Source organism: Agelaius tricolor, unplaced genomic scaffold (assembly GCF_023055355.1).
Source record: "Agelaius tricolor isolate 1412-34295 unplaced genomic scaffold, bAgeTri1.0.p SCAF_19, whole genome shotgun sequence".
Classification (NCBI taxonomy): domain Eukaryota; kingdom Metazoa; phylum Chordata; class Aves; order Passeriformes; family Icteridae; genus Agelaius; species Agelaius tricolor.
The window spans coordinates 8,917,934-8,944,633 of NW_027269279.1; the positions used below are offsets into that span (position 1 = coordinate 8,917,934).

General features: G+C 39.5%; 1 protein-coding gene across 2 annotated transcripts; it reads left to right on the forward strand.

Annotated features, from left to right (window-relative positions):
• Window positions 1–46: 46 nt before the first annotated feature.
• Window positions 47–24,916, forward strand: MARF1 (meiosis regulator and mRNA stability factor 1). Of its 2 annotated transcripts, none has more exons than XM_071444174.1 (27): window positions 47–154; window positions 1,314–1,518; window positions 2,979–3,650; window positions 4,651–4,825; window positions 6,151–6,377; window positions 7,179–7,296; window positions 7,967–8,139; window positions 8,937–9,371; window positions 9,895–10,064; window positions 10,166–10,327; window positions 10,559–10,748; window positions 11,450–11,628; window positions 12,529–12,609; window positions 13,264–13,500; window positions 14,235–14,354; window positions 14,682–14,857; window positions 15,094–15,314; window positions 15,979–16,121; window positions 17,350–17,483; window positions 17,976–18,178; window positions 18,652–18,879; window positions 20,075–20,305; window positions 20,417–20,629; window positions 21,345–21,405; window positions 21,503–21,643; window positions 22,151–22,321; window positions 22,466–24,916. In XM_071444174.1, exons 2-27 carry the CDS (start codon window positions 1,372–1,374, stop codon window positions 22,696–22,698), a joined length of 5,241 nt encoding a protein of 1,746 aa, XP_071300275.1. In that variant the 5' UTR covers window positions 47–154; window positions 1,314–1,371; the 3' UTR covers window positions 22,699–24,916. The 2 variants fall into 2 exon arrangements, with proteins under 2 accessions (XP_071300275.1, XP_071300274.1); XM_071444173.1 differs by having other exon boundaries at window positions 48–154; window positions 1,311–1,518.
• Window positions 24,917–26,700: the final 1,784 nt, after the last annotated feature.

A 26,700-nucleotide genomic window follows, 5' to 3' on the forward strand; every position in this document is an offset into this window, starting at 1 on the left:
CGGGGCGTTACGACGGCCGGCTTTGCGGCAGCGCGCTGCTTTGCGGCGCGCGGCGGTGCCTGACGGCAGAAGGAGCGGAGCGGGAGGAGGGAGGACAACAAAGGGCCGGAGGGGCCGCGGTGGCGGCGGGCGCGGGGCGGCGTGGCCGGCGCAGGTGAGGCGGCCTGGGGGGCACGGCCGGGCCCCCGGCAGCGCGGGGCTGCTGCGGCAGCCAAGGGCCGGCCCCGCGCGGCACGGCCCGTCCCGCGGCCGGAGCTGCGGCCGTCTCGGCCCGGGACGGCCGGAGCCCCGCACCGTTCTGGGGCCGGGGGGCGGCCTGGGGAGGGAAGGGTCGGGCTGGAAGCGCCCCGGGAGCCTCGGGACAGGGAGGGTAAAGTGCGGGCATGTGTAGATAATGTCACCCTTACTGTTTACAGTTATCGTTTCAGTTCCGAATAAACCGCTGCTATCAAACACATGCGAAAGTAACGTAGTTTGGAGTTGTAAAACTTGATGAACTTGGTATTGTGGGCAGCATAAATTTTGGATAGCTAGAATTCGCGTGAATAAATATTTCTGCTTAAAGGAAAAAGTAAAACTTCTTTCGAGGTTGATAACAATGCAGAGGTAAATGTAGTGCCATGTAATGTGTTCTGTGGTTATTGTGTTTAACATTAAATACAAAAGAACCTGGAGTGTACTCTAATGAATGCAGGACGGAGTTGGAGGGTAAAATCTTCATTGCTAACCATTGTTTTTCTGGTACTCAGCTTTAGATTGCTTTCTGGTTCTGTAAAGCTAAATTGATGTGCAGTAGGGCAGCTTGAGGATTAGCAGAAGTGCTTGTACGTTATTTTTATAATTTGAAGTTCTGTTTAAATGCTAAATACCGTGTGCTTAATACCGGGCAGTTGTGTATAGGTTTTGTTAACCAGTGGAAAATCAGTGAATATACAGCTCACTCGTCGTAGCCAAGTTCAGTTGCACCTGTTGTGTATTTACAGTTGAGCTGTTCTTGCCCCCTGGATCTGCTTTCTAGGAGAGTGCACTGAAAGTTTGGGGGTACTGTTTTATGTCAGCACATGTGTGACTCCTGCTAATGCCATAGACTTCAAGGTGTTTCTCAGACTGGTTCTTCTGTGCTGTGGGTCACGAGGAGCATTCCTGTATTAAAAAGGAGTTAAGGCCATGGCCATAGGCATAATTAAGTTTAACACAATTAATGCAATTTCACTGACAGAGCAGTAGTGGAATTCTCAAGACCACCCTGATTTTTCTCTATCTTGCTTTAAAGGTTATTTAAAGCATGCTTTTTGTTTTTTTCCTCTTAGCAGGTGGGAAGAATGAAAGGAAGGGGGGATGAAAGGATGTTGAACCTTTTTGTTTGGCTGTATGATGGAAGGAAACAGGACGGAGAACCTCTGCAATAGATCCTTGGGATGGCTTCAGAGACAAGAGAATGATGCTAAGCCATGGCTCTGGAAGCTTTCTGATTGCTTTTCTGCTGCTGAGAAGGCTTTGCCTTGTAGTGCAAAAACGGTAATTTCTGCCTGCCCTGAGGGGGTGCTGGGACTGCCAGTGCAGAGGGGCTGGGGGCTGACTCCAGGGGTGTTACTGACTGAGGGGGTGGGGAGGGGAGGAGGAGGAGGAGGCAGCAGCTGCCAAGGTGAGTACAAAACCTGCCCGGGGGTTTGGGGCCTTGGGTTGTGTTCACAGCTCTCACAGCAGTGGTGGTGAGAAGGAGCAAGCTGCTTTGCTTGTCAGGCTTTCCTCTCCACAGCTGTTGGGGATCATGCAGCTCGCTGCCCAGAAGGTGTGTGAGGATCTTCTGGGGAGCTCTGCCAAGTTGTTGCTGAAGTGGAGTGTGGAGGTCATGCTTCCAAATCATCTGTTTAGTTTGGAAGCAAATTAAGCTCTCTGAGTTATTATTATGTAGTAGCTACAGCAATTGTGGATACTGTTCTTTACAAGGTCTTACTTTTCTCTTGTTTCCATTTCTTTAAGTGTTCCTTTAATGTACATAATTCTATGCATTTAAGATGCAAAGGGCTGTGGATTAGAAGGAGTAGTACAACACAATTAGGTACTTGAGCAAGTGAGCTCCAACTGTTAAGGAACACTCTTCACATAAATTTAATTGAAGTAAAGACATAAGAGAAATGGATGGGCATGTTGCTGTTTTCATGTGTTGAGGGTTAGAAGGAAGCTGCCATAAAATCTGGAATTTAGGATATAAATCAGTTCCAGACAGATTTTTGGCAGAGTTTATCTTCATGAGATGTAGCATCAAGTAGAGAGGAATGAGTAATTAATTGTTCATTCTGTATAGAAGGAAATGCATTAAATTCAATTTGAAAAATAAAAGTCGTTCAGAAGTTTTGTAGCAATGTTCTGTCCAGGTTACCTCTGCTGACCTTGACTATTCTGTGCTTCTTTTAACCTTGCTTGGTTTTCACTGCTGGCATTTTAAAAAACTCTCTTTTTGTCTGTGCATCTTGATGTCTTAAATCAGAGTAGACAAAAACCACTTAGTTATTGTGAAACTTTAGCCTTCCTCTGCTCTATTACCTTCTTGATGTAATTTCTATTTTTTTTAAGTTGTATTCTTTTAATACATTACTTTCACAATTTTAATAAAATTTTTACATCTTTGTTCAAGCTAAAATACAATGACTTATGGATCTGCAAGTTGTGAAGCTGTTCTCTCAGCTTTAACCTAACAGTTTTCTGCTTTTCTGATTCTGTTTTGTGGACTCCTTGCTGTTTGGTTTGTAGCTCTCTAGGTTTGTTGCTTCCAAAGTCCGCTGATACCAGTATACCTAGGGCTGGCACATGTAACTGGCATGGTTCTCTTTAATATTTTACATGTTCAGTCAGTAAGGTAATAGTAGTCATAAAGATAGCACTTTAAAATCATAATAGTCTAAAAATACCTGCTTCTTACCCTATAAAATTGTTTTATTAATGTACCTGAATGTAATTGAGCTTTCATTTTCCAGAAAGATTACATGGAGAACAAGAAAGCTGCTGTGGAATTGAAGGATGCTCCATCTCCTCATGCCGGCTCTAAATTGTTTCCAGCAGTGCCGCTTCCCGATGTTCATCCTCTTCAGCAACAGCAACTACAGCTTTCTCCTGGCCCCAAAGTAAGCTGCTGTGCTCATGGCTCTGACTCTTCTTGCACTCCACAAATGCATTGTGGTGGTGGTGGAGGTGGGAACCTGATTCACCCTGGCACAATATTAGACTCAAAAAGCACTGGGACGATAACTTGTCAAGTAGGGTCGGGATTTGCTTATCAGTCTGCATCTTCACTGAAGAACCCTCCAGCTAGAAGCAATTTGGCAGGAATTTCCAGTGAGTTCTCTGGTATGTGTGTAGAAAACAGTGTATCTTCCTGTCAGCATCTGGCCTGTTGTGGAAAACTCCATTTCCAGCCGTGTCACGGTAACGTGCACAAGCTGCATCAGTTCCCAGCCCTGCCGAGCTGCCCATCCTCCTCTGGCTATTTCCCCTGTCCCGAGTTCACCGCGGGGGCTGCGGGGCACTTGGACGAGCACGGGTCACAGCCGGAGCTGCCGCCACGCGTGTGCGCCAACCCTCTGCACCTAAACGTGGTGCCCCCCGTGTGTCTGAAGGGCTCTCACTACTGCACTGACTGCTTGAGCAAGGTTTGTACACCACACCTTTCTCCTTCCTTACTCTGCTGCGTGGTTCGTGTCCAAATTGTAGCTTGAGCAAAACACCAACTGCTGTGGGTGCAGCTTGCATCCCCCTGGTTGGTGATGCACGGTCCAAATGTGCAGACAGCCTTTTTGGAGCTGAGCTCTTTCCTGAGGTAACATTCAGTGCAATGGGAAGACAAAAGAGCTATGACAATGTTCTTGTAATGTACTTGAGTGGAGTTTTAACTTCTTTCAAATCCAGTCATCTCTTCTTTACAGCTCCAATTAAACTGTTCCATGGTAGGGACTCTGGGAAAAGGCTAACAGCAGTTAAGATGTACCCTTGGGCAGCTGATCAATAAAGAGCCATTTGTAAGTCAGGCAATACATCTTATGCCTCAAGGATATTCTAGTCTTGGTTTGGTGTGATAGATCTTAGTTCAGTCTTCCCAAATTTGTAATTTATACTTCAGTACCAATTTAATAAAATTCAGACCTTGTTAGAAGTGTGCTTGAATATTACTAGGCATTTCTAGTGAAATCATATACTCAACTTTGCAATATCTGTTAATTAAACTTCTAAGTTTAAGTTTCCAATATAAAAGTGAGTTATGTTTAGTTCATTTTAATGAACTAAATGGTCAATTCAGCATTATCACATGGGATTATCACACTTTCTACTCTCCATGTGCAGGTTTTGTATACTAGGTCTTTGATTTTTGTTTTGGTTTTTTTTTTTTTAAGGATACATATTAGTAGTACTTAAAGGTGACATGTCTTGATATGTTGAGTTTAGTAAAATCTTTCCTTGCATTTGGAAATCTAAAGATGAATATGCTGGGATAGAAGCTTCCTTCATGCCATCATACTGTTGTTAATTAGCATTGCAAAGGAAATCTGAACTGGCATTTGTTGCAGAAAGGAAACCAAGTGTTTGTAGCGTGGAATAGCATGTGTAAACATTGTATACTAAATAAACATGTATTCTGAAAAATTGTCCCAACAGCCAACCAGGAACAGCCTAGCTGATGCTGCTAAAATCTGGCCAAATATTCCTCCTCCAAGTGCACAGACTGCACCTGTTCCTATCCCAATCTGTAATGGCTGTGGAACCAAAGGAGCAGGAAATGAGAAGAGTTTGATACTGGCAAGCAGCCTTGGCAAATCACCACAGAAATATGGTAAACCACATTTGTTTGAAACTTCCATTTAGTGGATGTTCTCCTTTTAGATGCTGTTACACAGCAAGAGTGCTCTTAAAGTGCACTATTATCTATAAAGTCATAGAAGACTAAACAGTAAAAAAATACCTTGTCTCTGTTTTGAAAATTCATTACTTGGTTTTACATGTTTTGACTATTTAGCCAATTTACTGTATTGTTTATATAGAGTTTTAATTTTACTATTATTGTTTTTACTGTTTTAAGAACTAGAAAAAGAAATTCTGCTAACTTGGAAGCTATTTTGTTCTGGTGATGTGTAAAGAAATGATCTTTAGCCATATTTGTAAAGCATTTTCATACTCTAGTGTCTGTTGTCACTCCATATGCAGTAAAGTTGTAACATTTATAATTCTCAAGTGTTCTTAAGAGAAAAATACTGTATGAAATAATTGCTTGGTCTTTCTGCAATGTTAGTACTGCTTCAACTACAAAATCGTATCTAGTATAAGAGTTATAAACTTTAAAGTCACAGAATATTAAGAAATTGAGAGTTGTACTGTTACTTTAAAACTGCATCCATTTTAAGGTGAGATACATCAATCAAGTGTCTTTTACCAAATGCCATTGCAGTGAATCTTTTGGGTAACCAACTAACATACTCACAAACAAATATGATTGTCAGGTGTGCCTTGTTTTAAATTCTCAGCTAACATTAATTTGTAGCTTGTTTTTGAACTATGAGGATTCTGTGTTGTTTCTCATGTTTCTTATCAAGTTGTTTTGTGGGGATGGAATGGTTATATAATGTTAGCTCAAATTTAAATATATTTTCAGAGTGCTGAAACACCAGCTTAGCCTGCAGTACCAAAAATTCTATAGCTCACTCTCCTGAGCTGTAGGATACTTCATTATTTCAATGTTGCCTTGATTTTCTCTAATCACCATCATGGTACTGGTCATCTCATCCAGTTTTGTTTAGATTTCTTATCTAATCCACAATGTAAATTTGAACAGCTTCCATGTTTTGCTTCTATTACTGATACAGCACCAAGTGTAAAACAACTTCAGACTTTTTTTGTGGCATTTGGTATTTTTTTTAAATACCTTACTTGATTGTTTTAGAGCTTAAAAGTAAAGTCAGAGTTGTCTTGCATCTTTATCCTAATCTGACAGTGACTAAATTTTTGTTTAAGACTGATTGTTTGTTGGATTCCTTAAGAAAGTTAAACTGAACTTGCATTCCTGGGAATGTTGTTCATAAAACTTCCCATGTGCAAAGATCATAAGTTTAATGTTTTCAGTATTTGGAGATAAAAATGAGCTGTGTTCTTATACCTACACAGGGTCCCCAGAAGTTGCAGTAACAGGCCAAGTTCTGGAAAATTTGCCCCCCATTGGAGTCTTCTGGGATATTGAGAACTGCTCAGTTCCCAGTGGCCGTTCAGCTGTGGCAGTTGTGCAGAGGATTCGGGAGAAGTTTTTTAAAGGTCACAGAGAGGCAGAATTCATCTGTGTGTGTGACATCAGTAAAGAAAATAAAGAAGTTATTGAGGAACTAAACAACTGCCAGGTATCCAACCAGCACCAGTTTGGTGTTCTTGCTTGAGAGTTTGTGTACTTTGAATGTGCCAAGATTGATTCACATTCATTAAAGCTTTATTTGCTCCTGTGGGTTTAGTGTATCTTCAGTTTATGGGTGGGGTCTCTAATACTCATTTCTTTTATTTTTGCTGCTGTGATAGTTTTTAAAAGTGAATCTGCAGTCTGTTATCTGTGGGTAACTGGTTTAGCTTTAGTTTTAGTTTTCACTAGAGTGTGTTTATCTTATCCAGTAAAATGTGGTGGTGGAGTTTTTCTTATCCTTCAAATCTGTGATCAAATGATTAACCTAAAAGAACTATGATTCTTTGAAATTAACTTTTTTTACTTTGTTGGTGAATACTGTGCTGATTGGTAAGGGTACCTGTAGATCAGTGCTATTGTTTGGAGTACCTTTAACACTACATATATTTTCCATTGATACCTTCTGTTTCTTGGTATTTTTAATAACTTTTTGTGCTGATTTCTATGTCAGAAATTTCCACCCTCTAAATTACAGATATGTTAACAGGTTGACAGTTTTTTGGAATGTTTTTGAGGTGTATGAGTCCTTAATGCAGAACAGCAGAAGTCACCCCAAAGACATTGCTGAACAAGGGTTGAAGTTTAGTGCTCACATCCCTATGTATTCTATTCTGTGCATGTGTGCATTAATTTACCTAAATTAACAGTGCATGCAAGAGCTTGTATTTTAATTTTTTTAAATTCCATTGAAGTTAAGCACAATTCACATTGAAGCTTTTCTTCAGAGTGTATTTATGTATTTCCACAGGTGACTGTTGCACACATCAATGCTACGGCCAAGAATGCTGCTGATGACAAACTCAGACAGAGTCTGAGGAGATTTGCTGATACACACACTGCACCTGCCACTGTGGTTCTTGTGTCAAGTAAGTGTTTGTGGTACTCAGCTACAGTGCTGGCTTCAGGTCCTCTCTTCCATAGTATTTTTACATATGGCACTATTTTGCTTTCCAAGGGTGGTGTTTCAGCTTTAACTGAACTATTGAAGAATTCCTAATGTCAGTGGCAGCAAAAGAAAAGCAGGGACAGTAAGATGAGAACTTGGCTCAGTTCAGTCACTGCTATGATTTGCTGCCTTTTTGAGTGTCAGTAGGTATGTGTGTGACTACTGTCTAAAGTTAGCTTCAGCAGGAAGCTCATAAATTAAAACTCATGGAGTTGTATATATGGTCTGAGCAAAATGTATGTTTTTAATTCTCATAGAAGCATATTCTATATTATATATCAGTTAAATCTGCAATCTGTTCAGCTGTTGAAGCTAAACAAATGTTTGCTATAGAAATACCCAGTACCAGTCCAGTGCCCTGCTGATGAATTGCTACAAGCTGCTGTTCAAGGGAAGCCCTTGTCTTGAGACTGAATGTGAACTGCTGATTTAAATAATGGCTGAGAAGCCTTGTAGCTGTTGGTGCTTTTTCATTGGAAATTTCCAATGAGAAATAGAACCTGTTGAGTGAGATTTATGGGTTTTTCCTTCAATCATATGTTTTAGATTTTTCAAGTGTTTCCTTGCCTGTTTAATTTTCCCCCCTCCAGCGGATGTGAACTTTGCTTTGGAGCTGAGTGACCTGAGACATCGCCATGGTTTCCGAATCATTTTGGTACATAAAAACCAAGCTTCAGAAGCACTCTTACATCATGCCCATGAACTTATTTGTTTTGAAGAATTTATTTCAGACTTGCCACCAAGGTTACCACTGAAAATGCCGGTAAAGATTTTAATTCTTGATGCAGCAGACGTTTTCAAGTGTCAAATTGCAGTTTTTGTTGTAATTTAGGAGGAGAGCAGGCTGAAATTACGTGTGTGTTAATTATGATGGGGAATGTCTCCTGTGGATTTGGCCACTGTCTGTATGTCAGTTGCTACCATGTGAATGTTTGCTTTCTGCTTTCAGGCAGGAAGAGTGAAATACTAAATGTTAAAGTAGCTAACCATAAAGTGAAATAGTAAAGGCACATTCTTACTAATAACTGTTTTATCAGATAATGTATCTTACTTGCTTTTCTTTACCTTGCAGAAAGTTTGGGTAAGAACTTAGTTGTGCATTAAGACATCTTAGTGATGCATTCTTAAGTTTTGAGTGATTGTGCCTGTTCTTGGATTTTTGCCTTCCTTGGTGATTCCCTCTGGATATGTTGTGGTGTCTTTGTACAGCACTCATGACTTTTTTTTTCTTGAAATAACTTCCTGACCTATGCTTTCACATGCATGTACAGAATATATAGGTTATTGGATAGTTAACAATGGTACTTTCTCATCTGGAGAGTTGATCAGGGACTCTGTAGTCTATTCTGACTTTAAATTATATTGGAGATGGAAGTTTGAGGATCTATTTTGGTATGAGAGTTTTTCAAACAAATTGAGTGCTGCAAAAGGAATGACTTGGTGATGGGATGGGGGTGGTGGGAGGAGAGCACAGTCACCAGAACCGGTGTTAGAACTATTGCTTTTGAACCAGAGGGTGTTCTGGCATCATGGAATTTCAACCTTCCTCCCTTTTGACAGGCCTGTCATACACTGTTATATGTCTATAATCTGCCAACAAACAGAGACAGCAAAAGTGTCAGCAATCGCCTGCGGCGTCTGTCAGACAACTGCGGGGGGAAGGTGCTGAGCATCTCTGGGAGCAGCGCAATTCTCCGCTTCCTGAACCAGGAGAGTGCGGAACGGGCGCGGAAGCGAATGGAAAATGAGGATGTTTTTGGAAACAGGATTGTAGTGTCTTTCACTCCCAAAAACAAAGAACTCAATGAAACAAAAAGCTCCAGCTTTGTGGGAACTGACAAGGTCAAGTCTCCCAAAAAAGTTAACAAGAGCACGAAGTTGTGCCTCCTCAACAAAGATTCAAATGATCAGTCTGCTGGTACCAAAGGCTCTGCTGGGAGGGGATTCCAGGTTCATGGATCTGTCATCAAACCCACAAATGTCAAAAGTTTACAGGTATTGTTGTTCTGCCTTGTTCCCTATTCTTGCTTTTCCTTGCGTTCTGAGGATTGCTTCTGTTACTGCTTGAAGTTGTCAGTCCTAATAAATGAACAACTGTAATGTGTGGTGACATTCCTGAATGAGAGCTGTGTTCATCTGCTTGGGAAACAGGCAGTTAATGTGAAGGTGGTTGTTGTCCCCCCTCCCTGCCACGTTTTTGTCAGTTTGGAAATACTGCTGGTACTTCCTCTCAAATTCTAGCCACTTTTGACATTTGCACTAGTGATGGGTAACATCTAGAGTGATCCATTTTGCTTATTTTAAGGAGAGGTAGGGTTAGACCTACAGTGTAGCAAAACATTTCAACTAATTAGCACTTTACTGTCTTCTGCCACAGAAAATCAAAAATTCCTTGTTATGAAATACCAATGAAAAGAAAGAAAAAATGGTCAGCTATCTAGCCTTCCATCAGAACGAAGGCCTCTGGCAAGGGATGAGTGGTGCTTTGATGCTGACCTTTTTTATGTGTTTCACATAGGAGCTGTGCCGCCTCGAATCAAAGAACGTCAGTAGAAATACTGAAAACCAGCAAGAACGTTTAAGAGAACAAATTCCTTCTCCTCAGAGTAACTCCAATCCAGCAGTTTCCGTGTCTCTGGCAACCAAAAAAATGGGAGCAGGAGAATCATCCTCCAAAAATAGTCAGAAGTATGTTTAAGAATAAAAAAGATGTAGACGTTAGTAACGTATTTTTTTAATGTAAATTCTGCAACTTGATGTTTTCTTCTTTTTCTTATATTTGTAAATAGAAAAGAGACCTCTGCTTCCAGGAGCATTACCAATTCCCCTGTAGATAAAAAAGATAAAGATGAAACTGTATTTCAGGTCAGCTATCCCTCTGCTTTCAGTAAGTTGACGGCTTCAAGACAGCTCAGTCCTTTACTCATGTCTCAGAGTTGCTGGTCATCTCGGTAAGTGTCTGTCTGTCTTGGGAGGGGAATGAGATGTCATCAGTATATACATTGATTATTTACAGCTCATTTGCTTGTGCTGGAATTTGTTTTTCCTGCACATGTGTACTGGGAAAATCCCTCTTAGGTCAAGTGCATAAATACAGCACTTGTGCCTATTACCTGATTTTGAGATGTATATATTGGAAGTGTGCAGTTCCTTCAGCTCATAAATATTTTTATTTTACCCAGGAGTATGTCTCCCAACCTTTCAAATAGATCATCTCCACTCACATTCAATGTAGTGAATCATACCAGTGGTACAGACTGCCCTGATCCCTTTGCAAATGGTGCAGACATTCAGATCAGCAACATAGATTACAGATTGTCCAGAAAAGAGTTGCAGCAAAATTTACAAGAAATCTTCTCAAGACATGGAAAGGTAAAGGCTCAAATTCTTTTATTAAGTCTGTTTTTATATAGTTCCTGTATATGTATTTAGGGGTGTGGTTTTAGGTTCAGGTGAGCAGAAAGAAAGGTTTTGGAGGAGGACTTTTAAACCTTGTTAAATGGATGGATTGTGGGGGTTTTTTCATTAATAAGACTAGATAACCACTTGTACTAGGATTTTAATTTGTGTGTGGTCTTCATAGATCTGGTATTCTGAAGTTTGTTATATAAAAGTCTTACTAAGTGGCTCATTAGTATGTAGGGATGAGACTTAAGTTTTAACAGGATAACCTTTTTAAGTTGTAGAGCTGAATTCCTAATGTCAGCTTAAAAATCATAGTAAAAACTGTTTTGAGTCAGAAACGATCAAAAGCAGGGGAAATGTGAATTGGTAAAAAGCAATTACGGAAGGTGAGGTCAGTGGTCCTATTTCTGTCTGATCTGTGGATGACATTTTTCTGGCATAATCCTTACATTGAAAGATGATTCTCGTGTTAATGAAATACCATGGGCTTGCCTTAGTCCAGGATCACTGTGCCTGGCTCTTGTTTGCATTGCCCTGATGGCTGTGGTTCATCACACTCCCTTCCATTTTCTTGTTGGTTCTTGGCCATAGCAAGACTCTGCTCTGGTGGTGACTTGCCTTGGGTTGATGTTTTGCTGTAAATGTATGAGGTGTTTTCTTCCTCTCAGGTAAAAAGTGTGGAGCTCAGTCCCCACACAGACTACCAGCTGAAGGCTATGGTTCAGATGGAGAATCTGCAAGAAGCCATCAGTGCTGTCAACAGTCTGCACAGATACAAAATTGGCAGTAAGAGGATCCAGGTCTCATTAGCAACGGGAGCTGCTAGTAAATCACTCTCTCTGCTTAGGTAATAAGCACTTTGGCATCTTCTTAATTGTCCTAGCATGTATTACTAGCTGAGAGAGGATTTAAAATACTGCTTAAAGGGATAATAGGAAAGTAAAGCAAAATCTGTTGTGTGACCTGATGAATGTGTTAAATACAACTAGGCTGGTTTTTAGTTTAGCATTTCTACGATGTTTGTATTTTAAGCTCCATCTGAAGACTCTAGATCTCTGTTTAAGAGGGTTTAATAGATGTGCTGCTATTCTTGCATAATACTGATACCTTTAACTTAATTTGTGCAGCTGAGTTAAGATTACACTGGGCATCTTTATTTCTTCTTTCTTCCAAAAAAGTGTGCATGAATTTAGTTTTTGAGGGTGGGTACACAGTTGGAAACACCAACAGCATTTCCTTTGCTACCTGGAACATGATACAATTTAAAAGTGCTGATGCTAGTGAGAATACAAGTATTTATTTTTTTCTTACTGAAAGAAAGCATTAGGAAAGAAGTTGTCATCATTTATTCACAGAATGAAACTATTCTACAATTATGTAGTACTTGTCATTGTATAATTTGCAGCTTTATTTAATTCTTGCCTGTTCAAAATTTGTAATGTAATAACCAGGCTGTTAACTGCTAATGCTGCAGCTTTGTTGCATTCTATAGATGCTCAGATTTTGGCACCACCTATGAAAGCTGCAACTCCTTCAGAGACATGACCTGATGAATTAGCAGAAATGTTCCTACTTGTGCTCCCTGATCTAAAATGACAACTTTTGTACTGCTGGAATGGAAGGGAACACACTTTGTCCTGTTATATGTATAGGTCATGAACTGCTTCTGTAAATATCTTGCTAATTTAAGCTAAGTCTAATAACAGCAGATTAATTTCATGCTAATGCTGCAAAACTTCTCTTACAGCTCAGAAGCAATGTCCATTCTGCAGGATGCACCTGCTTGTTGCTTGCCTGTGTTCAAATTCATAGAAATCTATGAAAAAAAGTAAGTTCCTGGTGGTTTGCTCTTCAGTGCTTCTAAAAAAGAATCTGATCATGTATGATTGTTTGCAGTGACTTAGATTAGCAGAGTGGAGAATTATGGATATTTGTTCTCAGTTGCTGCAGCATACTTTGTACCCAGAGGCAATTATGGCAAAACTGTATTGTCATCTTATTGCAGGGGTTCCATACTGTTGTCTCTTTATCACAAAAGTTCCAAACCTTCTTGGTGCTTCTCGTGGGCAGCTCCTCAGAGCACTGACTCTTTCTTCTTCACAAAGCAGCCACTGACTCCAGTTCCCTTCTCACCCACCCACCCCACTCTTTTATAGCATCTTCTTCTCATTGCCTGTGGCCTGTTAAAGCCAGGCCTGTTCCTAATCTTTGATAATTGGCCCAGCTGCCACTCCTTAGGGGTGAGATTACTTTCTACACTATCTCTATTTTCTTATATTCTATCCCCCTACAAATCTGGCCTTTTTTTAGGGGTGTTTACTTTCAGTATTTTACTCAATTCTTCTGCACTGATTGAACAGGTTAGTTACCTTAACATTCTGCATTTAATCGTTTCTAGCATATTCCGGTTTATTAAGAGGCAGATGACAGCACTGCCTTAGCTGCCTGTATAAATGCCTTTATTTCAATGCCTCCCTGTCAGGTTTGGCCGTAAGCTGATTGTGTCGGACCTGTACAGACTGACGGACACCGTGGCCATCCGTGACCAGGGCAGTGGCCGGCTCGTGTGCCTCCTGCCCAGCAGCCAGGCCAGGCAGAGCCCCCTGGGATCCTCCCAGTCACACGATGGCTCCTCAGCCAACTGTAGCCCAATAATATTTGAAGAGTTGGAATATCACGAGCCTGTTTGTAAGCAGCATTGCCTGAATAAAGACTTTATGTAAGCTGTGTATAAAATATTATAAATATTTCAAATATTTGAACAGTATTTCTAGTGAGCCAGTATATTAAAGTCGAGGTGTGTGTTCTCATAATGTGCTCTAATCACTCCTCAAATGTTTACAAGTATAAGGCAGAAATTAGTGAGATGGGCCAGGGGATTTTCTAGACAGTTCTCATGGGTTGGTGTGTCCAGGTAAGATGATGGTGTTCTAGCACAGCTGCCAGGATTGAACACCTCTTTAATGGAAGCTGGAAGGTTCCCTGCATTCCTCTGGTTTTGTAGGAAGGTTATACATACTAGAGACTTCTATTACCTGAATTTCATTATGTAATTGTTGCTGATTTTGTCCTCCAGCTATATTTAGTCAGTGATTCATAGGGAGTTGCAGGTTTCTTGAAGCCATGTATTAAGTTTTTTGTTTAATTCAACAGCTGCCAGGTTGTGCTAGTAGAGCAGTTATTAGGTGATTATTGTTAACTGCCTGGTATGTGCTGCTAAAATATAATTTAAAAGGTTTATTAGGTAATAAAAATATGATCTTCTAAATGTTACTTCTGGGAATTTGCTGTAGCTGTATTCTTTTTGGGAAAAAATTATGAAAGTTGTACTGTACTACAAGTGCTATTGTCACTAGTAGCAGTATATTATGGGCATATAGAATAATGCTTAATATCTACGTGAGCACAGATATTATGGTAAAGCATAAAAACCTGAACCTCTTATTTTTGCAGTGAACATGAGTTTGATCCAGATTCTTATAGAATTCCTTTCGTGGTTTTGTCTCTGAAGACATTTGCTCCCCAAGTTCACAGTCTTCTACAGACACATGAGGGTACTGTGCCTTTACTAAGGTAAAGTATTTTAATTTCTCTTTTTAGTAAGGTCTGATAGGTTGAAGATTTAAAACTTTTTGGGAATTACCTGTTGTATATAAACTCAGTTCTTACATAAAATGGTATCCTTTAGAGCAAATGAATACACTATGAAGTGATCACTTAAAAAAATCTTGTTTAGCAAAAACAGCACAGTTATTTAAAATACATATTTTATGAAGATTTCTGTAATGTGTCAGTAAGGTATTGAAATATTACTCATGAAATGTCTCAAAATACTGGTTTTAGGACAATTATTATAGTGATATTTTAGTGTATAATGGAAGCTTTTTTTTGCCTCCACAGTTTTCCTGATTGTTACATGTCAGAGTTCAATGATCTTGAAATGGTGCCAGAAGGCCAAGGTGGTGTTCCCTTAGAACATCTCATTACCTGTGTTCCTGGAGTTAACATTGCCACTGCCCAAAATGGCATTAAAGTTATCAAATGGATACATAACAAACCACCACCTCCTACTGCAGGTAAATATTTCTGCTTAAAACTTTCTCTTAACTAATTTTTTTAATGCTCAAAAATTAGGCTAATAAGTTCTGCTAATAAAATAAACATGTATAATTGTTTAAACTTTTTATGAGGAGAAACTTTCAGCTTGAATGTCCATACTTTTCTCCTATGCTGTAGCTTCAATCCATAAGTAAAGTGTTTAGTGGAAGAGTACTTGTGGAAGGTACCATAAGATGACTTTTTTTGTTTGTAGATCCTTGGCTCCTGCGTTCCAAGAGCCCTGTAGGTAATCCCCAGCTCATTCAGTTCAGTCGAGAAGTGATAGATCTGCTCAAAAGCCAACCATCCTGTGTCATCCCTGTCAGCAAATTCATCCCAACCTACCATCACCACTTTGCCAAGCAATGCAGAGTGTCTGACTATGGCTATTCCAAATTAATGGAGCTGCTGGAAGCAGTGCCTCATGTGCTGCAGGTGGGTGATGTGCTGCTGGCCACTCTGGCCTGGGGAATTGTGGCTGCAGCCATCTCAGTTCCTGGCTGCTGTTGTAGAAGAGGTGCTGGGCAATACCTAGTGCCCCTTGAAAGAGCTGGTTGACTCAGCTTTGGGTGTGTTCTTTCTTGAGATGCTGTTTCTGTGCCCACCCTTTCAAAACAACTTCTGGGGAAACCTCCGGAATAAAGTTTGAAGCTGCTTTTAGCCTATGGCTGGTGCTTGGGTAAAAGTTTTTAATTAAAAAATTGTGCTGTGTGCAGCATAAGAACACTTGCAAATGCTGAGTGCTCATGAGTTGGGCTGAGATGTGTTGCCTGTGGCTTGAAGGGATTTCTGTGAGAAATAAGTCATGTAACCTTATTACAAAACTCCTGTGGTCACATTCACTTACAACTTTGAGCAGCAGTTGGTTGTAGGATTTTTAAATAACCAATACAAATGTGCAGAAGTTGCAGTAGCACTCATGGATGAAGTCTTGCATTTCTCAAGGGCATAGTTCTTATTACAGAAAGTGAGTGGCCTCATGAGGCTCTATTCCAGATGCTGTCTTTATTACATTCTTTTTCTATCCTACCTATACTAATTCTGGCTTTTAAATGCTGCGGGTGCTGGATGTGAGTGACCAAATCTGGTTTTCTTTCAGATTCTGGGCATGGGTTCCAAACGCTTGCTAACGCTGACACACAGAGCTCAGGTGAAGCGCTTCACTCAAGATTTACTGAAGCTGCTCAAGTCCCAGGCCAGCAAGCAAGTTATTGTGAGGGAATTCTTGCAGGCTTATCACTGGTAAGTTACCCTAATGAAACTGTGCAGGGCCTGTCTATTAATGGTAATTTCAATACCTAGTGCAAGAGGAGTCAGCATGTAAAATCTCAAAACTGTGGCAATAACATTGCCTTTTCATTGCAATATGGAAGCTCACACTTCCAATGAAAACAAAAATTAAAAGCTCTCTGCCATATTTTATTCCTTCCCTTAGTACTTTAGGTTCATTTAACTTCATTGGGGTTGGAAATTGGTTATTGTATTTCGTTAGTTTTCTTTGAAGCCATTGGATTTAAGCAAGTAGGTCATGGCACATTAACATGGACAGTAAAGGGAAAGCTTAGCTTAGGCTTTCTTCAGAGGGAAATACAGAATGAATAGATTAACTGCCTGGAGTTACTTTTACTGCTTTAACTGGATCTAGCAGTGGCAAAAATTAGGAGTGATACCTGTCTGGAGCCCTCTGTGATAGCATCCTAAAAAGTAGGGTTTTATTTGGGTTTTTTAAACAACCAAGATTGATGTTTTCTTTAATAGGAAGATAGAACTTAATAGTTCTGTGCTTTAAACAAACCATGGCATCCTGGAGCTACCTGTGAATCTACCTTCACATGTGTGCTGTAAATCATGCACCATGGAAATTTTGCCATTTCCACTCTTGGCAAAAATACATTATTGGTTTATTATAAATCTACTTCATGTAGAGTCAGCACTGGCCACTTGTTGAATAAGAATGTTTGTGAAGTGTTCTGGCTCCTGAGAGGTTTTAGTTGGAAAAGTGGGAAGAGTAAAACACATATTTAAATACACAATTACAATACTGGGAAGCTGAATATGATGTTTTCCAGGAGATGGTCTCTGCCTTCTCTTGAGACCTATTCTTGTTTAAAAGAGATATGTTTTATGGCTGTAACTATTAAGCAAATATTGAGAATACTCTGTTGAAGTGTAGCCAGCTGGAGCTGTATGCACAGCACAATTACATGTTTCCTAAAGCACTTAAAACCACTGGTTGATATGTACAGCTCTTTGTTCCACTGATTGTTCACATGACAGTGAATCTTACTTCTCAGGCTAGAGTGGATTTCTAGTTTCCCTTTGTTTCCCAGGATGGTATTGCCAATATGGAAATTGTCCTTATGTTTTTTAGGATTTGAGGCTTACTTTCTCAGCTCACCAAAAAATTTATTTTTTGCCTCCACAGTATGCATTAATACTTATATTGCACACAATTTTTTGAAATTTTCAGGTGTTTCTCTAAGGATTGGGATGTTACTGAGTATGGAGTGTGTGAACTAGCTGATATTATATCAGAAATTCCAGATACAACCATCTGTTTGTCACAGCAAGACAATGAAATGGTGATTTGTATTCCTAAAAGAGGTATGTCCATGAAAGTTTCTGTGCTGTTTCTAAATAGATACAAGCTTTAGTAACTCAAACGTGTAGGAGTGACTTGGATTTTTTTATAATTGTGTTTCTACCTTTATAACTAAATTGCAAAGTTCTAGCAAATCAAGAATGTCATTCTCCGAACACTTAAAATAGAGCAGGAAAACAGGTGGCCGAAAACATAAAATAATGTTACTACTTCTGCATGTAATTGTGCTTTCTGGAATGATTAGACAGTGGATTGTTTTCATACAGGAAGAAGCACCAACATATTTGGCCATTTAAAAACCTTCTAAAGGCCTGATAACCTGACTATTTTGGACTTTTAAATATGTAAGCCCAGTAAAGGTCTCAGTGGTAGAAGAGGAGTGACTTGGTATAATACATGACCATGCTGAAAACCAGTCACTGTTTGTTGATTGTATTCTGCTGCATTTCATAAGCATGTTGGGATGTAGCTCTCGCTTTATTTTTTAATTTTAGAGCGTACTCAGGAGGAAATTGAAAGAACCAAGCAGTTTTCCAAGGAGGTGGTGGATCTGCTGCGGCACCAGCCCCATTTCCGAATGCCCTTCAATAAATTTATTCCATGTTACCACCACCACTTTGGGCGCCAGTGCAAGCTCGCTTACTATGGGTTTACAAAACTACTTGAACTCTTTGAAGCCATACCAGATGTCTTACTTGTAAGTTCCAAATCATAACATGGACTAAAGCATTTTTCTGGAATGCATACAACTGTTTCAGCAGGGATTATATTTCTCATAAACTTTAGTTGAGTTATAAACTCTGCATCTGTAATGTTTAGACAGCTGTATTTAAGAAAATCTTAATGCTATTTTGGTAAAATGCTCTGTGGTTTTGAGCACATTCAGGAGGCTGTCTGTTAAGAAATTCAAACAAAATTCGGTGTCTCAAAATTGGAGCTAAGTTTTATTATAATTGTGTTAAATTTGCTTTTAAAAAGTAAACAATTTCGCTGCTTGTTTTGTTATATTTCAGACAATAAACAGTTTTGCTTGCTGTACAAACAGCTTTTGAGGTGGCTGAGTCCTGATGCACAGCAAATCCTGCAGGCCCTGAGTTTGAACTGCAGCTTACACATTGCTGAGGTGATTGATGCAGTGTGGATGAACAAAGCGTCTCTTGTGTTCTGTAGGTGCTGGAGTGTGGGGAGGAGAAGATCCTGGCGCTGACAGAGGTGGAGCAGGTGAAGGCAGTGGCTGCCCAGCTGGTGAAGCTGCTGCGGGCACAGAAGGACAATTCCCTGCTGCTGGCAGAGCTGCTGCCCGAGTACAGCCGCACCTTCGGCTACGCCCTGCGCCTGCACGACTTCGACGTCAGCTCCGTGCCAGCCCTCGTGCAGAAACTCTGCCACGTTGTGAAGGTACCCCCTGGCCCTGGCTGCTGTCCCTCTGGAACCTGTGGGGGTTGTGTTGTCACTGTCATATTTTCTGAGAAATCCCTTCGCCAGGATTTCTTCTCCTGGGAAGATGAGAAGCCTCAGAGAAAAAACAATATTATCTCATTTGCTGCTTTGGAATGTGGTCTGGAGATTGTTTACCAACTGGTTATTGTTTGATTGGTTTCATGTGAATTGTTTTTACTTAATGACCAATCACCATCAGCTGTGTCAGACTCTGAGGAGTCAGTTACAAGTTTTTCATTATCATTCTCATTAAGCCTTCTGTCTGTATCCTTTCTCTATTTTCTAGTATAGTTTTAGTATACTATTCTTAAATACATATCATAAAATAATAAATTAGCCTTCTAAGAACATGGAGTCAGATTCACTCATCTCTCACCTCATCCTGGGGACCCCTACAAATACCACAGTTGTGTTAAGGAGTTCTCTGTCTCACAGGACGTGGCTCAGTACCTGTAATGAAATGTTTCTGGAGTACAGCATTAAGTCAGGAAGGGGAAATTACAAGAGGGTTTTAAGTGTAGTTTCTATATTCTTATGATGTTCTCTTTGCTCCTTTGTAACCTTGCAGCATTCTCTGGGAATATTCATGTTTATTTAACAAATGATAAGGGAAAGATTCTGTTCTAGTACTTATTTTAACAGTACATATTGTTTTTTCCCCCCACCTGATTTCTACCTGTGAAAAGGTTTTCTGATAATTGTAGTAGTTTTCAGTCTTCTAATTGCTTTCAATTCCTTTACTTTTTTCTTTTTTAGCTGTGCTTTGAGACTTTGACTCTGAATATAAATACATAGGTGGTCTTCTGTGCCAGTGGAAAAGAGAGGCTGCAGTTACATGGATGTGGGCACATTGCTTTAGTTGCTCCAGTTTTGTTGGCTTAGCAGCTGGTGTTAGGCTGGAGCTCAGGCAGGACCAGCTGGCTTGTAACAAAGAGTAAAGTCATACCTGCCAGTGGGCAGAAACTGCTGCACAGCTGTACAGGTTGTGTGTGTTTAAAATAAATATTTACATGGAATAGGGTGCTTGATTTTGTGTGTCTTTTGCTAGGGGAATATCAGATACAGCTATGCTCAAATAAACCCCAGCTATACATCTCATTTTTAATTCGGTCTCTTCTGTGTCCCTAACTTCTTTCCCAATGAATTCTTGCAGGTGGTTGACACAGAATCTGGCAAGCAAATTCAGCTGATAAATAGAAAATCTCTGCGGACTCTGACTGCCCAGCTGCTGGTCTTGCTGATGTCCTGGGATGGAACATCCTTGCTCTCTGTTGAGCAGCTTAAGCAACATTATGAAACAGTCCACAATACTTCACTTAATCCATGTGAATATGGATTTATGACCTTAACTGAACTCCTGAAGAGTCTGCCTTACTTGGTTGAGGTGTGTAAGCTCTTGCCTTTCTGCTATGTTTGAAAAGCCATTGTGCCTAGAGGCTCTGGAAGTGTGTGCTCTAATTCTTTCTCCTTTTTTTTTTGTTTCTTTTTCTGCTAGGTTTTTACCAATGGTGCAGCAGAAGAATATGTCAAGCTTACAAACCTGTATGTTTTTGCAAAGAATGTGAGGTCCTTACTTCACACCTACCATTATCAGCAAATTTTTCTTCATGAGTTCCCAGTAGCATACAGCAAATACACAGGAGAAGTGCTGCAGCCTAAAGCATATGGATGCAATAATTTAGAAGAGCTCTTGGGAGCAATTCCACAGGTGTGAAGAACTTGGTTTTGCACAATTACATTGAGATTTCTGTATGGATTAAAAGTAGTTACACAACCACAGTTTCTGTTGGTTGGAGTAATAATTGCCTTCTTCAGAGAAGCTTATACCAGTTGTACTATTAATACACTTCTGAGAAATCAGGAAAAGAAAATCAACCAGCACACATGTTTTAGTGAAATTTTGCTTAAGAACTGTTCCTAGTAAGGCTGTAAACATCCCTGGCATCTCTGAGTAAGAGAATTGATTTTCTGTCTGTGTGAGTGAATGGTTGTACAGTACTGAACCTTCATTTTGATTGGAGTGCATTATTGGGTTTGGTAGTGAATTCTGGGACCTTGTCACAAGTGCCATGTTCTTATCATCCACATATCCTGAGTGCTCTGGGATAATTCTGTGACAGTTTGTGGTTTGAGTATTTCCTTTAAGTAAGCCAATCTTTCTGAAAAGTGATAAAAAGGAGTTTTTCAGTTCTATGTTTAAACATTTAGTTTCATTCATGTTTATTTACTGTAATTTCTGGCACTAAAGTTTGCTGTTGGTATCACTTGCTTTGAGCCTTTACTTGAGTAGGGTAGTACCAATCAGCAATGTGCTTTAGGTTACTGTTGGAAATCATGTCAGTGCAAAGCTGGATGAAAGGCAGAGAGCAAATGCTTTGAGCTTAGCATGGGCTGATGTTCAACTCTGCTTCCTTCCTTAATAGGTGGTCTGGATTAAAGGACATGGCCATAAGAGAATTGTAGTCCTGAAGAATGATATGAAAAGTAAGCCATTTCAATTTTGAGTAGTATCTTAATCTTCTTTTATGTGTTTTAAGAGGCAGCTTGAGTTAACTAACCAAATGAACTTGCCTTTTTGTAGCTCGTTTTAGCTCACCTAGTTTTCCCCCTGCTGATCATGTAGATGATCATGGAAATCAACTTGCTGACAATAATGGACATATTATGGAGACCCAAGGATCCACTTCCTCAATGGAACTAAATCTAGGAGGGCCTAGCAATGGTAATGCAAAGTTGGTTTATATAAGGAGTTTCTTGTTTTAGGGGAAATAAGCAGAATAATTGAAGCAGCTTGTGGAAAGGTGAGTTAGTAAATCTGAACTTGTGTAAATATGCATTTTTGGCTTGAAAGCTTGTTGAAATTCTCTGAGTTTGTGGTTAGGCTTGTGTTTGAGCTGCTGGTCCATAAATGTGTGTGTGTGTAGGGAGAGAGCTTCTGGGTAGTGCTTCCCAGGGATTTGGTGGAAATTTAAGTCTATGGACATGAAGCTAATGAGGGATGGGGGTCAGCAGCAGCTTCTCTAGCAGTGTTTGATGTATTCTGATGAGAATTCACTTAGATGCTCTTGATGCAGCAAATGAATCTGAGATTAATTAGAGTTAATTAAATTAGATTGGTGTTAGCATAGTTCTGAAATTCTCAGGTTTGCATCTGGAGACTTGACCTGTGACACCAGTGACACCTTCACAGCTTACAGATGCTCTGAAAGATGTTCCCTTATTTTTGTAGTTTCTAATCAAACAGAGCAGGAACTTCTTTGCCTCACAAACACATCTCCTGTTGATCTCCTGTGTGAGCCAGTCCCTTCCTGCCTGCCATCTCCCCAGCTGAGACCTGACCCCGTGGTTCTTGAGTCTGCAGACCTCATTCAGTTTGAGGAACGCCCTGCACCCCTCCCAGGTAAGCTGATTTGAAGCTTCCCTTTGTTGCTTCAAATCAGGCTGATGAATTCTCTTTGAGTATTTTATTGCCTAATAGCAGAGAATTTTTTTTTTTAAAAAAACAACAGAGCATCAGTAAATTGATTTGTCTTGCTTCTTTTAGAGATAATGATTTTAACAGAAGAAGAAAAACAGACAATTGTTACCACTGCTCAAGAAAAGCTGATCTCTGGTTCTGTGGTGTCTGACACCACAGACAATGCTTCAGTGCCTCCCTGCCAGTCCTCTGAAACCCAAGTAAACAAAGAAGCAACGGACAGCCCAGCCAAAAAGCAACACAAAAACAAGGTCAAATTGGCAGCAAACTTCTCACTTGCACCTGTAACTAAGCTTTAACTCTTTCTTTTTAGTGTGAAGGACAAATACTTATGGACTGTGCACAAAGTAAAGCTGTTTGCTAGCCCATGTGTATTTTAATGGAAAACCTAGAGGAATTAATTTGTATTTAATGTATTCTGTGAAAATTTTGTTCCTTTTACACTGAACACAGCTGTTAGCAGAGCAGATTTTTTTCTATTATTTTGAAAAAAAATCTGGCATTTGTTAAATTATTCTTAAATTTTACAGTTTTTCATAAATGTGTTCAGTAAAAGCAAAATATTAATTCAATAAACACGGAACAGATTTTATTTTCTTTAAGCCTTGTTGGTGATGTAATCATACATGTAGCATATTGTATTCTATAGGCTGTTGCTTACTGGTATTGTTTCAGACAGTATTAATGAATTGCATGATTTGTCTTTCAAAAGCCTGTTGAGAAATTTTAACTCACTGACCTGGGATGACAAGAGTGAGGGGAGCTGATTGTCCTCCAGAGGGGAAATTTGTTCTCTGACCTTTCAGATGACTTGTAGCTGCATTGGATATGCTTGGCTAAAGATGTCTGTAGGAGGCTGTGGGTCTTGTGTAAAACTTGTTTTAAATGTGTTTTTGCTGTAGCTTTCAGTTCCATTTAGGAGCTTTCTAGGACACTGATGCTTTACCCTTCCCTCTTATTTAGTTTGTCTGGCATGGGTTTGGTTAAGGGAAAGAAATTCTGTCTTGATGTCATGAGTGTAAGATACAGACACACACATTTTCATTGTGTCTAGAAATGAAGTTAGGAAGATTCTGAAATATGCATCTAATGCATAAATTACAGATAATGGAGCAGGTCTTATTAAAATGGCTGGTGATGGAAGGCATTGATGCTATTTCCACCTGTAAGGAAAGTTCTAGCTACATGTGGAAATGCTAAGGTTGTTCTGCTTAACCTTGTTTTCTCTTTTTAAGCATGTTCAGTAAATGGGAAGCTCCTTTGATGTGCTGTCTTTTAGCTGTGTCTGTTTTTATTCTAAGACTTACTCCTAGTGTTGGCAGCTTTTTGAATTCGTGGTATCTTGTGTTGGCTTTTGCAAGGGCCAGCTTTGGGAGAGAGGCTGAGTCAGTGGATGACCTTAACTCTAGTTAGCAGAACTGTCCAGTGTGTGAGACTTTCTACCCTTTCTGGGTAACCATGGCATTTACAATGGGTTGTATTTGCCAGGCAGCAAATAAATGCTTGTAGTATTGAAAGAACCTATACTAGAAGTTTTCCACTGGCCAACTGAGTATTTTTTTTTTAGATGGATTCTATTGTAATATGTAAGAGATGGAACACAGGCTCTAATTTTTCAGCCAGCAGCAGGAAATGCCACTGAACAATGGCTATGGACAGAATTTTACTAGTCAGATTTTGTTACAAAATCTTTTATATTTAGGCAAGTATTACCAGTAGTGAGTTTATAGCCGTTGTAAGTGCAAAGAAACACTGGGAAGTTTTTCTGAGCATTATGGCACAGTATTTTGAGTCCACAGTAAACCTCTACAGGCATACTGCTACAGAAGAAGAAATTCAGAAGTAAGTTTTCTTGGAGTGTTTTCAGTGAGTTAAATGCAAGAAAATCTGCTTTCACCTTAACTTTGATAAGGTTGACAGTGGTCAGTCTAGATCTGTGTTTCAGGAGAGCATGCATTGGAGAAGAGACCAGCCTGGAATGGTATTTTCATGAGATGCAGCTACAAGTCATTTGGAGCACTAAAGAAAACCAGGTTTTTGCTTCAGAGGAAAATATGGTGTTTATCCAAGTAATGTGGTGGTTATACCACATATGGAGGTCAGCATATCTTATCTGGATTCATGTGTGATTCTGCTGAAATTGCTGTTTGAAAGTAATAGAATAATACTTTTGAGAAGTTGTGTTCATAGTGTAACAAAATAGCTAATTGAATTGCAATATATTTTTTTATCCAAAGGGTTAAATGAATGATGTGACTTACAGATTTAAAAGCATTGCAACCATGAAATTCTTTAATTTAGCAAATAAATGTACTACTTCAGATTCATGTTTGTTTAAAAGAAAAAATGTCACTGAAGCCCTCAATTTATGCACTATTTTTTCCTTGGAATGGGAGAGAGAAGAAAGACTTCTTTTCTTAGCTGTCTACTTTGTTTGGACACTTTCTTTTGTGGCTCAAGTGCTGTTTTGTGTGTTGGGACCAAACAGTTGTCAATAAAATTTTCAAGCAAGCATAACTCTTGTCCTTGTCTCAAGACATGTGGGGGGGGAAAAAAACCAAACAAAAAACAAACCAACCTCTAGAATACTTAACTTGCTGTGTCATGGTAAATTTAATTACTGAGACAGAACAGAGCTGGGGTTTAGTGAGGACTAAAGAAACATAAATTATGGAGGTTGAAGCTTTTCCCAGATTTTGCAACTGAGTTGTTTGCAGATGCAGTCAGTGTCTCTTACTGCTCTCCATGCAAGGTCATCTGTAGGCTTTCTTTTGAAAAGGAGCTGTGCTATTTATCATGCTAAAGAGGAAAAAATGGAGAAAGGGGTGTAAATCCTACAGGTGGATGTCAGGTGTTCCTCCTGTGTGTCTCCCTTTGAGATGTTAAAATTGTTGCAAATAAGGTCATGTGAACATTAATAAAGTTAATGAGTCACTTTTGAGTTGTAATGGCTTTTTCCAGCTTGAAGATGGTAATTGTTCAGGAACTACAAATATGGCAAATTTCTTTCACTGGAGTGTTTTGAAATTTAGAATCTTAACAAAACAAAAATTCAACTAAACTGAACTGTTTTCTCATCTCACAGCTTCATGGACAAAAGTAAAGACCTAGATGAGCTGTTCCTTTCTCTTTTTTGGGGGTTTTTGTTTTGTGACATATTCTCACTCAATAGAACTGTTAAGGGGAGTCTGCTGGAATAAATGTCAGGCCTGTTGCAGATAAGCAATCACTTGACCTTACAGAGTACTTGTTCACTAAACAATTTTAAAGAAACTAAAAAACTTACTGGGAAATTCTTCATAAACAATATAATAAATATTCCTCTTGGAAATAATGAATATTCCTCCCTGAAAGGAGGAACAGGTGGTTTATAAAACCTTCCTAGAGCAGCACCACAAACCCTATAATCACCGCTCTGTAATTTCATTTTTCAGTAGTTGTGAATGTTTTTAAGTAAATGAATGAGTAAAATCCCTCATAGCACCTGGTTTGTGATTACCTCCAAAAGCTGAGTTTGATTTTAAATGCTGCTTTGGTTCTGTGCTGCAAACATTCCCACTTCTTTTATTCTCACTCATTTTATGTTAAGCCATCTGTTTTAAGTTAGTAAAAAAGTGGTGATGGAAACAGGTTCCATTTTTTTTCTAAAATTAATATGGCTTATTTTGCTTGCCATAATGTAACAGGACAGACTAGTTGCATGGTGAGCTATGGTTTAACTCCTATTAATAGCATTTTCCCAGCAAGCATCACTTTAAATGCTGAATTCCTTCCTGTATGACTATTTTTGTTGAGTATTACTTAGGTGGATAAAGACAGAAACAAATCCTAATTCAAGTGATTATCAAAATGGCTTGTAGTGCTAGATGTGTGCTACAGAATGCAGATTGATCTAAATAGAGAATGCCATTTCACAAGAAATCCCTGAAATGCCACTTCAGGATGTTATGTGAGCGTGTTTTGGCATGGCAGTCAAAGCTCTATTGTATGTCATGCCATGGCTCAAGTTTCACATCAGTCTTTCAGTTACTGAATTCAAAAGTGAGGAATTGCATCCTGCCTGTGTCATGAAGGAGAAAAACAACACACTCTTATGCTGGGATGAGGTAATTGGCTGCAAGAAACTTGATAGTGGCTGCAGTCGTCTCCTCTGGTTTTGTGATCAAGCCTGTTAAAGTCCACTGCTCTCTGTAACTGATGACATTCACTGTTTAGGTATCAGTTTAAACATCTCTTGGTGTCTTACCACAATTCTTTCACTCTCCCATGAAGTGTTGATACAGAAAACTGCCTCTCATTAA

What these genes read in the sequence shown, in the direction of transcription:
- MARF1 (XM_071444174.1), top strand. Translation starts at nt 1,372, where the DNA reads ATGATGGAAGGAAACAGGACGGAGAACCTCTGCAATAGATCCTTGGGA. An exon ending in TGCCTTGTAGTGCAAAAACG is followed by an intron (nt 1,519 to 2,978) that starts GTAATTTCTGCC and finishes TTCATTTTCCAG; the next exon opens with AAAGATTACATGGAGAACAA. An exon ending in TGCCTGAATAAAGACTTTAT is followed by an intron (nt 13,501 to 14,234) that starts GTAAGCTGTGTA and finishes TTATTTTTGCAG; the next exon opens with TGAACATGAGTTTGATCCAG.